The sequence below is a fragment of the Balaenoptera acutorostrata genome, chromosome 1 (genome assembly GCF_949987535.1).
Source record: "Balaenoptera acutorostrata chromosome 1, mBalAcu1.1, whole genome shotgun sequence".
Classification (NCBI taxonomy): Eukaryota; Metazoa; Chordata; class Mammalia; order Artiodactyla; family Balaenopteridae; genus Balaenoptera; species Balaenoptera acutorostrata.
The window spans coordinates 4,630,593-4,643,463 of record NC_080064.1 but is presented as its reverse complement, the minus strand read 5'-3'; the positions used below and the strand labels follow the sequence as shown (position 1 = coordinate 4,643,463).

The 12,871-nt window shown below is 49.0% G+C and overlaps 1 protein-coding gene across 2 annotated transcripts in view; it reads left to right on the top strand.

Annotated features, from left to right (window-relative positions):
* ACOT7 (acyl-CoA thioesterase 7) overlaps positions 1–12,871 on the top strand; it is a 92,939-nt gene that overhangs the window by 57,389 nt on the left and 22,679 nt on the right. For both annotated transcript variants that reach the window (XM_057533255.1, XM_057533256.1), the window contains exon 7: positions 183–299. In XM_057533255.1, the coding sequence (XP_057389238.1) occupies positions 183–299 (117 nt within the window). The remainder of the gene's footprint in view (positions 1–182; positions 300–12,871) is intronic.

Sequence of the window (12,871 nt, the reverse complement as noted above, 5' to 3'; positions counted from 1 at the left end):
ACGGTCGTCACTTTGTCAGTGGCCTAAAACCTCAGCCACAGTCATCTTCCAAAGCTCTCAAGGCAGACAGGTTTGCGGCCCTGCGGGTGGGAACGGGGGCACTGTTTCCCACAACTTGTTTCCAGGACGGGCAGTAGGCTTCCCTTCCCCATGTCTAACCTGCCGCCTGCCCTTCTCTGCAGGGGTCACCATGAAGCTCATGGACGAGGTGGCCGGGATCGTGGCCGCGCGTCACTGCAAGACCAACATAGTCACGGCTTCCGTGGACGCCATTAACTTTTACGACAAGATCCGAAAAGGTAAGAGAACTCCGCCGACAAAGAGGGGCGCTGCCTCGGCTGCTTGGGTCCCGTGTACAGTTCGCTTTTTCACCCTGCCTGTCCTGGGCCCTGGCCTCTGCCCATCTGCCAGGACACAGGAGCCAGAGCCTCGAGTCTGCCTTTGGTGATGCATCTGTGAAGTTACGGTTTGCCGGTTTGACTTTTCAGTCTGGTAAATTCTGTAACTCAGATGTGATTGGAGCCTTTGTCCTGCTGAAGAGCAGCATAAACTTGTTCTCTTAAACTGCTCCAGGCACGGAGCCCTGCGAAGACCCTACGCGCACGGTTGCTGCGACCACTGCCACCAGATCCCGTGGCGGCACGTAACCTCTCTGGAGGGGGCACAGGTCACCCGTGCCGTACGTAGTGGCGGGGGCAGAGCAGAGAAGCCTCCGGCCCTCTCCTCGGCCAGCCTGCCTGCACCACCCAGGGCAGCGCTGGTGTTGGTGGTTTTCCCCGACACCGAGGTCCAGTCCCAGCCCCGCCCAGAAACAAGACGGTTCCCATGCTTGTTTCACATTAATGCTTATCTGAAGAGGTACAGGGACTGTCCCCTCCTGGCACGTGGTGATTTCTGTCTGTCGTGTCTTCTGAGATGAGGCCACGCGCCCCCGGAAAGCAGCCCTTCACCGTGGGGTCGGGGGTGTCTGGGCTGCGAGAGCCTCACTGGTTCTGAAGGAACCTCACCAGGGAGGCAGCCGTTGGAAAAGCTGAGTCAGACCCGTCCCCGGGCCGTGGGGGCACAGAGGAGAAGGAAGGGAGGCTGACTCCTTGCCCCCGGCCTCGAGGGGCGCCGCTGAGCGGAGCAGTGCTGGGTCCAGACCCACAGAGGCCTCCTCCGGGCTCCGAGGCCCCGGCCTGGTCCCAGCCCGGCCGCGCGCTCTCTCCTGCAGACACGCCTGTCGGTTGAACGCCTGAGCGCTGGGGACAGAGCGTCCTGAGAGCGGAAGGGTGAAGGGGTGCCTCCCCTTCCCGGCCTAACTGAGAGCACGTCAGTCTGACCCACACTGGATTTGGGGTGCTTTTAGGGGAACGGTGGTCTGCAGAACTGCTTTCCTCTGCTTTGCAGAATCCCTTCCCAGCTAGGAGGCGATTGCCTCAGACACAGAGCACAGTGTCATTTTAGGATTTGCCCAGAACAAGTGGATCTTGTCTGTCTTGGCTGGTCCTCGCCAGGCCTTGGTGCTGTGTGTGGTGGTGGTGGGGGGGACGTTTGGGAAGGGAAGACTCCTGTCGTGCCGCGATTCCTGGCCTCTCCTTTTCTGGAGCTGCTCCCTGGGTGAATTACTGTGATCACAGCTCCACTGTTAAACGTGACTTCAAAACCCACTGTGCAAAATGCGCTTACGTTCCACAGAGCTCGCTTGTTCACTGTCTCCCGGGTGCCCTTTGAGCGCCGCCAGCTAAGAAACAAAGTGGGCCTTCCTCGTGAGCCCGCCAGACTCCTCAAGGTCAGCCCTGTTGGCAAAGGTGCTTTGCAGTTGAGGGAAGCTCCCAAAGAATGAAAGTTGACCTTCGTTAGAAAAAAGGAGACGATGAAACAGCCCTCACCCCCGACACTTCACCCTCAGTCCCTCGTGTGACCAGAATTACCTTTCAAAGAGGTCAAGGAGGGGCCGCGTTGGTTCATTTTGGGTGGAGACAGTGAACCCCGGCTGGAGGAGAGCGCTTTTTCTAGGGGTACATTGAGGGGCCTGGGGGACGTCAGGGCTACGTGGGTGCAGAGAGGACTTTGTTTCTAAAATGTTACTCGTATTCCAAAGCACAGAAAGGGACCTCCATTTTCACCAGCCGCACTTCCTGGCGGAACATTCCACCGTGGATGGAGTGAGAGTGCGGGGCGGGCTGGGGGCTCACCGGCTACCCCCTGTGGCGCTGAGCCCTCCGCAGGCCCCCCATGCGCCTCGTGCCGTCACAGCCTTGGCCGTGGGCCTGTGCGGCCCGGGGCCCCAGAGCTGGGCCTCCTGGCCTGGGGAGCGCCCCAGGGAGCAGAGAGGTTGCTTCTGTTTTCTCAGGTCACATCTTGTTTTGTGTATAGAGGAATTTGGGCCAAACTGAAATAACAGTTATGGAGTCCCCTGGGGCCGTTGGACAGTGTCACACCTTGTTTGTTGTTTTCCAGGGAGTGTCCCCGCTCCGAGGAGCCCGGCCGGGCGCTGCCAGGCTGAGGTCGCTGTTCGGCCGCCTCGCACACAATGTCACATGCCGTGTTCGATGCCAAGGGGCAGCGGCCCCTGTTCCCCCGTGCTGTACTCTCCTTTCTGGGGAAGCACAGGGCGAGGCCGGCTGCGCCTGGGGTGGCCCCGTGGGCTCTGGGTTCTTGGCACTGGGCATTGGAAGCGTGTCAGACACCCGGTGAAGGGGTGGGGTTGACATTCCCGGTGGCTCTGCTCTGATTTTCTGAAGCCAGTCTGCTGAGACGGCTGTGAGCCCGCGGGGCTCTCCGGGGCGCGGCCTGCGAGCTGGGCCGGTCCCTGGCCTCGTGGTTCTGCTCCAGCGCGAAGGGGCCGAGAGGTGAGGACGCGGGGCAGTGAGAGTGTGTGTGCGTGTCCCCGGGCGGCACAGCCGCCACCACAACCTGGGGGCTCGAAGCACAGCAGCGTGTTCCCTCCCGGTTCTGGAGGCCAGGCGTCCGCGCCCTCCAGAGGCTCCGGGGAGGATGCCTCCTGCGTCCCTGGGCTGTGGCCCATCCCCCGTCTCCCTCCCGGGGCCGCACCCCGCCTCTCTTCTCTTCCTCTGTGACTTATGAGGATGCTTACAGAGGATCTAGGGCCCACCTGGGTGATCCAGGAGGCTCTCGTGTCAGGTCCTTAATGACACCTGCAGAGACGCTTATTCCGAATAAGGTCACATTCTCGGGTGCTGAATGGACTGATCTTTTGGAGGCCACCGTCAACTCACTACAGATGCTTTCTTTTCTTACAGTTTAACCCTTGTAGACACAAGCTCACTTTCTCTTCTGCAAAACTGTAGGTGGGTAAAGTCTCTTCTGTGCCCCAAACCGCCCTTTCCCTGTCCCGTTGCCCACATGGATGTGGGTCCTGCCCTGGTGAGAGCCAGCGGTCAGGTCAGCGCCAGCCCAGAGGAGGAGCAGCTCTGAGGGGTCCAGAGGGAGGTGCCCCAGTTCTGAGACAGGCAGTTGCACAGCTGGACGGGGGGCACCCCTGGGACCTGACTCCAGAGAACAGCCCCCCTAGGGCAAAATCGAGAGGCCGTGTGCTCCCGGCATGGGGACACTGAAGAGGGACCAGTGGCTTTCCTCCAGGTGGCAGAAGAAGGAGCCGAGAAGCAAATGTTTAGTGATGACAGGAAAGCACAATGGCGTGGACCAAGGGGTCACACTTCTTCTTCTGGAGGTGTAGAATTAACTTGTCCCTAGGTCGAGGGTAAAACTTAGCACAAGGACTATTTCTTAAGTCATGTTATTTTCATGGAAAAGGTGCCAGCAGGTGGTCCTGGGCACACACAGGTGACTGAGCAGGTGGGCACCCTGGGATGTGGCCATGATGCAGCAGCTGTCCATGCCAGCGCCCGGCCTCATCGGGCAGTGCCCACCCGTCCTGTTGGGGAAATCCTTGAATGTCACCCTGGTCACATCCCACCTCTCAGACACACACCCGGGGGTCCTCTCCTTTCTCCCCCCCACCACTCATGAGCAGCCTCCTCCTGGTCCTCCCGGGAGGGGTGCCCCCCACCCCCTAAGGCTGCTGTGACACAGTGGGGGAGAGCCCAGAAGTTACTATGCGTTGCCAGCCGCACATGCCGTCCGTATGAGTTTCCCATCACTGTTGTTTGAATTTTCACAAACCAGTGATTTAAAAACAAAAAGCATTCTTTTATGGTTCCCAAGGTCAGGTGTCTCAAAGAGGTCCACAGGCTGTGATCCTTCTGGAGGCTCTAGGGGAGGGTCTGTTTCCTTGCCTTTCCAGCTTCTAGCAGCGCCTGCATTCGTTGACTTGGGGCCCCTTCCTCCAGCCTCTGCTTCCATCACCCCATCTCCTTCCCCTTGCTCTGACCTCCTGCCTCCTTCTTATAAAGACCCTTGAGGTGACAGGGGGCCTGCCCGGCTAATCCGGGATCCTCTCCCCATCTCCAGGTCCTTAACTGAATCCCGTCTGCAAAGTCCCTTTTGCCATGTGAAGTAAAGTATTCACAGGTCCCCTGGGTTAGGGCGTGGGCATCTTTGGGCATCATTATTCTGATGACCATAGGTGGTGTCTTAGCAGATGGGGTATGACTTTATGACTTACCCATTTCAGCATATTTCATTAGAAAAACAGCTGGAATGGAGAGGAAGCCAGGCCCTTGGGTTGACCAGCTTCTTCAGGTCTAAGGCAGGAAATGCTTTGCTCTATCTCCGTTCAGCCTCTGGTGAAACTCCTCACTCAGAAGGACAGTGCTTTGTATGCTTTCAGCCAAACGCCAGCCTGGCTGTGGCCTCACCTGTCACTCGGGTGGGGTGTCTGTCAGGAAGCCATGCCTGCAGCTTAGCAGCCTGAAAACATAGCCCCAGAAGGTCGGAAGATGACTTTGAATTTCAGCCACAAAGGGTGTGCGCTGAGAGGGGAGCCTACCGCACCTGCACTTACGACACGGTGAGGGCAGCCCGCAGGGGCGGGGACTGTGCCCTCTCACAGGGTGGCAGGTTTGCTGTTACCACTCAGATTCCTCTAGGACGCTGTCACTGCCGGCCTGGACCATGGCAGGCCCACCTCTCTTACACCCTCGCCCCCCGCCCCCAGACCAGCCCATATCCACGGTCTTTAACGCTGGTGACCTATCCTTCTGATCATGGCCTTGATGGCTGCCCGTGACACACCAGGCTCAGCCCAGCCCCTCCGCCGGCACTGGAAGTCCGCCAGGACTCGCCCCCCTTCCCGCCAGGGGCCAGCGGGTTCGGGGACCTCGGCAGTTGTGCACAGAATCAAACTCAAGCCGGGAAGTTGAGGTGAAGGAGGAGCGCTTTGTCCACGAGCCGGGATTGTGTGGGATCCCAGCATCACAGGCCCTGTGACCCATCAGAAGATGGGTAGCAGTGTGAGGCCGCCTGCCTCACTGGTCCGTGGCCAGCAGTGTTCTGAGCACCCTGTGCTGGCGGGGTGGTGGGAAGAGGGGCCCCCCCAGGCACCCGCCTTATAACGGGGCTGCCAGCATCACTCAGGGCAAGCTGATGAAGCCCAAAGACCTGAACTTACTTCCACTTGCTCCATTTCTGAACTGTTTTTTAACTGAGATGCTAAAATGCTAAGAAAAGTTAAAAGGGGAAAATAGTTGCCTTTGATATAGTGGTTTTGGAGGCCTTGGGTAGGAAAACCTAAAGCTGACCTAGTCCTCTTGTGGAGAACTAATCTCCCCAGACTATCAGGGTAGGAAGGGAGGAATCTCTAGAAGATGCTTTGGGTGTGTCATGTCAGAAATACCGAAGTTAGGTCCCCACGGTGAGCCACAGCCACCCCCCGCCTCTGCAGGAGACCCTCCAACACTAGCAGAAAGATAGACAAGATGAAAAGGCAGAGGGCTATATACCAGATGAAGGAACAAGGTAAAACCCCAGAAAAACAACCAAATGAAGTGGAGATAGGCAACCTTCCAGAAAAAGAATTCAGAATAATGATAGTGAAGATGATCCAGGACCTCAGAAAAGGAATGGAGGCAAAGATTGAGAAGATGCAAGAAATGTTTAACAAAGACCTAGAAGAATTAAAGAACAAACAAACAGAGATGAACAATACAATAACTGAATGAAAACTACACTAGAAGGAATCAATAGCAGAATAACTGAGGCAGAAGAACGGATAAGTGACCTGGAAGACAGAACGGTGGAATTCACTGCTGCAGAACAGACTAAAGAAAAAAGAATGAAAAGAAATGAAGACAGCCTAAGAGACCTCTGGGACAACATTAAATGCAACAACATTTGCATTATAGGGGTCCCAGAAGGAGAGGAGATAGAGAAAGGACCCGAGAAAATATTTGAAGAGATTATAGTCGAAAACTTCTCTAACATGGGAAAGGAAATAGCCACCCAAGTCCAGGAAGCGCAGCGAGTCCCATACAGGATAAACCCAAGGAGAAACACGTCGAGACACATAGTAATCAAATTGGCAAAAATTAAAGACAAAGAAAAATTATTGAAAGCAACAAGGGAAAAACGACAAATAACATACAAGGGAACTCCCATAAGGTTAACAGCTGACTTCTCAGCAGAAACTGTACAAGCCAGAAGGGAATGGCATGATATACTTAAAGAGATGAAAGGGAAGAAGCTACAACCAAGATTACTCTACCTGGCAAGGATCTCATTCAGATTTGACAGAGCAATCAAAAGCTTCACAGACAAGCAAAAGGTAAGAGAATTCAGCACCACCAAACCAGCTCTACAACAAATGCTAAAGGAACTTCTCTAAGTGGGAAACACAAGAGAAGAAAAGGACCTACAAAAACAAACCTAAAACAATTAAGAAAATGGTCATAGGAACATACATATCGATAATTACCTTAAACGTGAATGGATTAAATGCTCCAACCAAAAGACACAGGCTTGCTGAATGGATACAAAAACAAGACCCATGTATATGCTGTCTACAAGAGACCCACTTCAGACCTAGGGACACATACAGACTGAAAGTGAGGGGATGGAAAAAGATATTCCATGCAAATGGAAATCAAAAGAAAGCTGGAGTAGCTATACTCATATCAGATAAAATAGACTTTAAAATAAGGAATGTTACAAGAGACAAGGAAGGACACTACATAATGATCAAGGGATCAATCCAAGAAGAAGATATAACAATTATAAATATATATGCACCCAACACAGGAGCACCTCAATACATAAGGCAACTGCTAACAGCTATAAAAGAGAAAATCAACAGTAACAAAATAATAGTGGGGGGCTTTAACACCTCACTTAAACCAATGGACAGATCATCCAAAATGAAAATAAATAAGGAAACACAAGCTTTAAATGACACAATAGACCAGATAGATTTAATTGATATTTATAGGACATTCCATCCAAAAACAGCAGATTATACTTTCTTCTCAAGTGCTCACAGAACATTCTCCAGGATAGATCACATCTTGGGTCACAAATCAAGCCTCAGTAAATTTAAGAAAATTGAAATCATATCAAGCATCTTTTCTGACCACAACGCTATGAGATTAGAAGTGAATTACAGGGAAAAAAACGTAAAAAACACAAACACATGGAGGCTAAACAATACGTTACTAAATAACCAAGAGATCACTGAAGAAATCAAAGAGGAAATCAAAAAATACCTAGAGACAAATGACAATGAAAACACAACGATCCAAAACCTATGGGATGCAGAAAAAGCAGTTCTAAGAGGGAAGTTTATAGCTATACAAGCCTACCTCAAGAAACAAGAAAAATCTCAAGTAAACAATCTAACCTTACACCTAAAGGAACTAGAGAAAGAAGAACAAAGAAAACCCAAAGTTAGCAGAAGGAAAGAAATCATAAAGATCAGAGCAGAAATAAATGAAATAGAAACAAAGAAAACAATAGCAAAGATCAAAAAAACTAACAGCTGGTTCTTTGAGAAGATAAAATTGATAAACCATTAGCCAGACTTATCAAGAAAAAGAGGGAGAGGACTCAGATCAATAAAATTAGAAATGAAAAAGGAGAAGTTACAACAGACACCACAGAAATACAAAGCATCCTAAGAGACTACTACAAGCAACTCTATGCCAATAAAATGGACAACCTGGAAGAAATGGACAAATTCTTAGAAAGGTATAACCTTCCAAGACTGAACCAGGAAGAAACAAAATATGAACAGACCAATCACAAGGAATGAAATTGAAACTGTGATTAAAAATCTTCCAACAAACAAAAGTCCAGGACCAGATGGCTTCACAGGTGAATTCTATCAAACATTTAGAGAAGAGCTAACACCCATCCTTCTCAAACTCTTCCCAAAAATTGCAGAAGAAGGAACACTCCCAAACTCATTCTATGAGGCCACCATCACCCTGATACCAAAACCAGACAAAGATACTACAAAAAAAAAGAAAATTACAGACCAGTATCACTGATGAATATAGATGCAAAAATCCTCAACAAAATACTAGCAAACAGAATCCAACAACACATTAAAAGGATCATACACTACGATCAAGTGGGATTTATCCCAGGGATGCAAGGATTCTTCAATATATGCAAATCAATCAATGTGATACACCATATTAACAAATTGAAGAATAAAAACCATATGATTATCTCAATAGATGCAGAAAAAGCTTTTGACAAAATTTAACACCCATTTATGATAAAAACTCTCCAGAAAGTGGGCATAGAGGGAACCTACCTCAACACAATAAAGGTCATATATGACAAACCCAGAGCAAATATCATTCTCAATGGTGAAAAACTGAAAGCATTTCCTCTAAGATCAGGAACGAGACAAGGATGTCCACTCTCACCACTGTTATTCAACATTGTTTTGGAAGTCCTAGCCATGGCAGTCAGAGAAGAAAAAGAAATAAAAGGAATACAAATTGGAAAAGAAGAAGTAAAACTGTCACTGTTTGCAGATGACATGATACTATACATAGAGAATCCTAAAAATGCCACCAGAAAACTACTAGAGCTAATCAATGAATTTGGTAAACTTGCAGGATACAAAATTAATTGCAAGAGATTAAGAAATCTCTTGCATTCCTATACACTAATGATGAAAAATCTGAAAGAGAAATTATGGAAACACTCCCATTTACCATTGCAACAAAAAGAATAAAATACCTAGGAATAAACCTACCTAGGAAGACAAAAGACCTGTATGCAGAAAACTATAAGACACTGATGAAAGAAATTAAAGATGATACCAACAGATGGAGAGATATACCATGTTCTTGGATTGGAAGAATCAATATTGTGAAAATGACTATACTACCCAAAGCAATCTACATATTCAATGCAATCCCTATCAAATTACCAATGGCACTTTTTACAGAACTAGAACAAATCATCTTAAAATTTGTATGGAGACACAAAAGACCCCGAATAGCCAAAGCAGTCTTGAGGGAAAAAAACGGAGCTGGAGGAATCAGACTCCCTGACTTCAGACTATACTACAGAGCTACAGTAATCAAGACAATATGGTACTGGCACAAAAACAGAAACATAGATCAATGGAACAAGATAGAAAGCCCAGAGATAAACCCACACACCTATGGTCAACTAATCTATGACAAAGGAGGCAAAGATATACAATGGAGAAAAGACGGTCTCTTCAGTAAGTAGTGCTGGGAAAACTGGACAGCTACATGTAAAAGAATGAAATTAGAACACTCCCTAACACCATACACAAAAATAAACTCAAAATGGATTAGAGACCTAAATGTAAGACCGGACACTATAAAACTCTTAGAGGAAAACATAGGAAGAACACTCTTTGACATAAATCACAGCAAGATCTTTTCTGATCCACCTCCTAGAGTAATGGAAATAAAAACAAAAATAAACAGATGGGATCTAATGAAACTTCAAAGCTTTTGCACAGCAAAGGAAACCATAAACAAGACGGAAAGACCACCCTCAGAATGGGAGAAAATATTTGCAAACGAATCAACGGACAAAGGATTAATCTCCAAAATATATAAACAGCTCATGCAGCTCAATATTAAAGAAACAAACAACCCAATCCAAAAATGGGCAGAAGACCTAAATAGACATTTCTCCAAAGAAGACATACAGATGGCCAAGAAGCACATGAAAAGCTGCTCAACATCACTAATTATCAGAGAAATGCAAATCAAAACTACAATGAGGTATCACACCTCACACCCGTCAGAATGGCCATCATCAAAAAATCTACAAACAATAAATGCTGGAGAGGGTGTGGAGAAAAGGGAACCCTCTTGCACTGTTGGTGGGAATGTAAATTGATACAGCCACTATGGAGAACAGTGTGGAGGTTCCTTAAAAAACTAAAAATAGAATTACCATATGATCCAGCAATCCCACTACTGGGCATATACCCAGAGAAAACCATAATTCAAAAAGACACATGCACCCCAATGTTCATTGCAGCACTGTTTACAATAGCCAGGTCATGGAGGCAACCTAAATGCCCATCGACAGGCAAATGGATAAAGAAGATGTGGTACATATATACAATGGAATATTACTCAGCCATAAAAAGGAACAAAATTGAGTCATTTGTTGAGACGTGGATGGATCTAGAGACTGTCATACAGAGTGAAGTAAGTCAGAAAGAGAAAAACAAATATCGTCTGTTAACGCATGTATGTGGAACCTAGAAAAATGGTACAGATGAACCGGTTTGCAGGGCAGAAGTTGAGACACAGATGTAGAGAACAAATGTATGGACACCAAGGGGGGAAAACTACGGTGGGGTGGGGATGGTGGTGTGCTGAATTGGGCAATTGGAATTGACATGTATACACTGATATGTATAAAGTTGCTGACTAATAAGAACCTGCAGGGGCTTCCCTGGTGGCGCAGTTGTTAAGAATCCTCCTGCCAATGCAGGGGACAAGGGTTCAAGCCCTGGTCTGGAAAGTTCCCACACGCCGCAGAGCAACGAAGCCCATGCGCCACAACTACGGATGCCTGCGTGCCTAGAGCCCGTGCTCTGCAACAAGAGAAGCCACTGCAATGAGAAGCCCACGCACTACAACGAAGAGTACCCCCCGCTCGCCACAACTAGAGAAAGCACGCACGCAGCAAGGAAGACCCAACGCAGCCAAAAATAAATAAATAAAATAAATAAATAAAATAAATAAATTTTTTTAAAAATTAAAAAAAAAAAGAACCTGCAGTATAAAAAAACAAACAAAAAAACAGCTGGGCTTCCCTCGTGGCGCAGTGGTTGAGAATCTGCCTGCCAATGCAGGGGACACGGGTTCGAGCCCTGGTCTGGGAGGATCCCACATGCCGCGGAGCAACTAGGCCCGTGAGCCACAACTACTGAGCCTGCGCGTCTGGAGCCTGTGCTCCGCAACAGGAGAGGCCGCGATAGTGAGAGGCCCGTGCACTGCGATGAAGAGTGGCCCCCGCTTGCCGCAACTAGAGAAAGCCCTCGCCCAGAAACGAAGACCCAACACAGCCAAAAATAAATAAATAAATAAATAAATAATTTTAAAATAAAAACAACTAATACTAAACTTTCTTTGGGTTATTTGTATGGAAATATGTTAATATAAATGTTTCAGACATTACATGAAATTTCTAAAAATCTTATATGTTCTGATATAATGTTATAAGTCCTAATTCTAGTTATTACTTTAAAATGTATATCTCAGAAATAACTAAAAGAAAATTTATAAATAAATAAATAAATAAATAAAAATTTAAAAAGCAATACCAAAGTTGCTTCGCTGATTCCACGCTTTCCTTAAGGACAGTCACTGCCCCGGCTCTCTGGAGCTTAAACGCTGAGCTGTCCTTAAAGTTTGCAACACTTGACAACGTGGCCTTGGGAAGAACAGTGTTTTATCATTCTGTTTTCTTTTCCAAATCCCTGTCCTCTTGCTGAGATCTGCCCTGGAAGAGGCCCCGGGTGCTGGGGGAGTCGGTGAGGCACCTGCCAGCCCTCCTGGGTTGTGCCACTCCAGGCAGCTCGACCGGGATTTAGAAACCGAGATGAGCTCACAGCTCTGCTCACCGCAGGCGCTCCATCTATTTAAATTTAACTCTGGCAAACGTTGCTCACTTTCAAGTGCCAGACATTGTGCTAATAAAGTGCTTTTTACGATTACGCCTCACTTGGGGGTGTGAGACAAGAGCTCTTGTTATCCCCGTTTTTCCGATCTGGAAACTGCCGATGGAGGGGTTAAGGAAACTGCCCACGGCCGCAGGGCTGGTCCATGGTGGAGGCTGGCCGGGAGGCCGGACAGTCGGCTCCAGGGCCAGAGCTCTCAGCCCCAAGCCCTGGTGCCTTCCCACCACCGACCGGGCTTGAACCACACGGCGTCCGCTGCGCGGGCCCGGGGGCGTCCGCCTCGGTGGGTGACGCCGATCAGTGCAGTGCCATCCATCTTAGACGCCCGCACTGGACCGCCAGAGCCGCCGCCGTTTCTCCCCCCCGCACCCCCCGCAGTTGTGTGTGAAACTCCTGCCTTCGTCAAGCAGCTTGAAACAGGGCTGAGGGTTCTCGCAGTCAGGGGCGTCCAGTCCAAGGAAGGCCCGGCTCTGCTCGCGTCCCCCTCATCGGTCTCAGCCCAGGGGCCCCCTTTCCTGCTGAATTCGGACGGCCAGAGGCAGACAGTTCAGTCTCTGCTCCCAGCAGCTCTGTCCTCTGGTTACGTCAGATTTGCCTGCAAGAGCCCGTCAATGCCAATGCCGCCTCCCACAGCGGTCAGTAGCCACACGTGGCTGTTCCCATTATAATTAAAAGTAAGTAAAATGAAAAGTGCTGTTCCTTGGTCAGCAGGGCTGCGTTCCTTCTGGAGGCTCTAGGAGAGAACCGTTTTTTGCCTTTTCCAGCTTCTAGAGGCAACGTGCATTCGCTGGCTTGTGGCCCGTCCTCCATCCTCAAAGCCGGCAGCCTCTCTCTGAC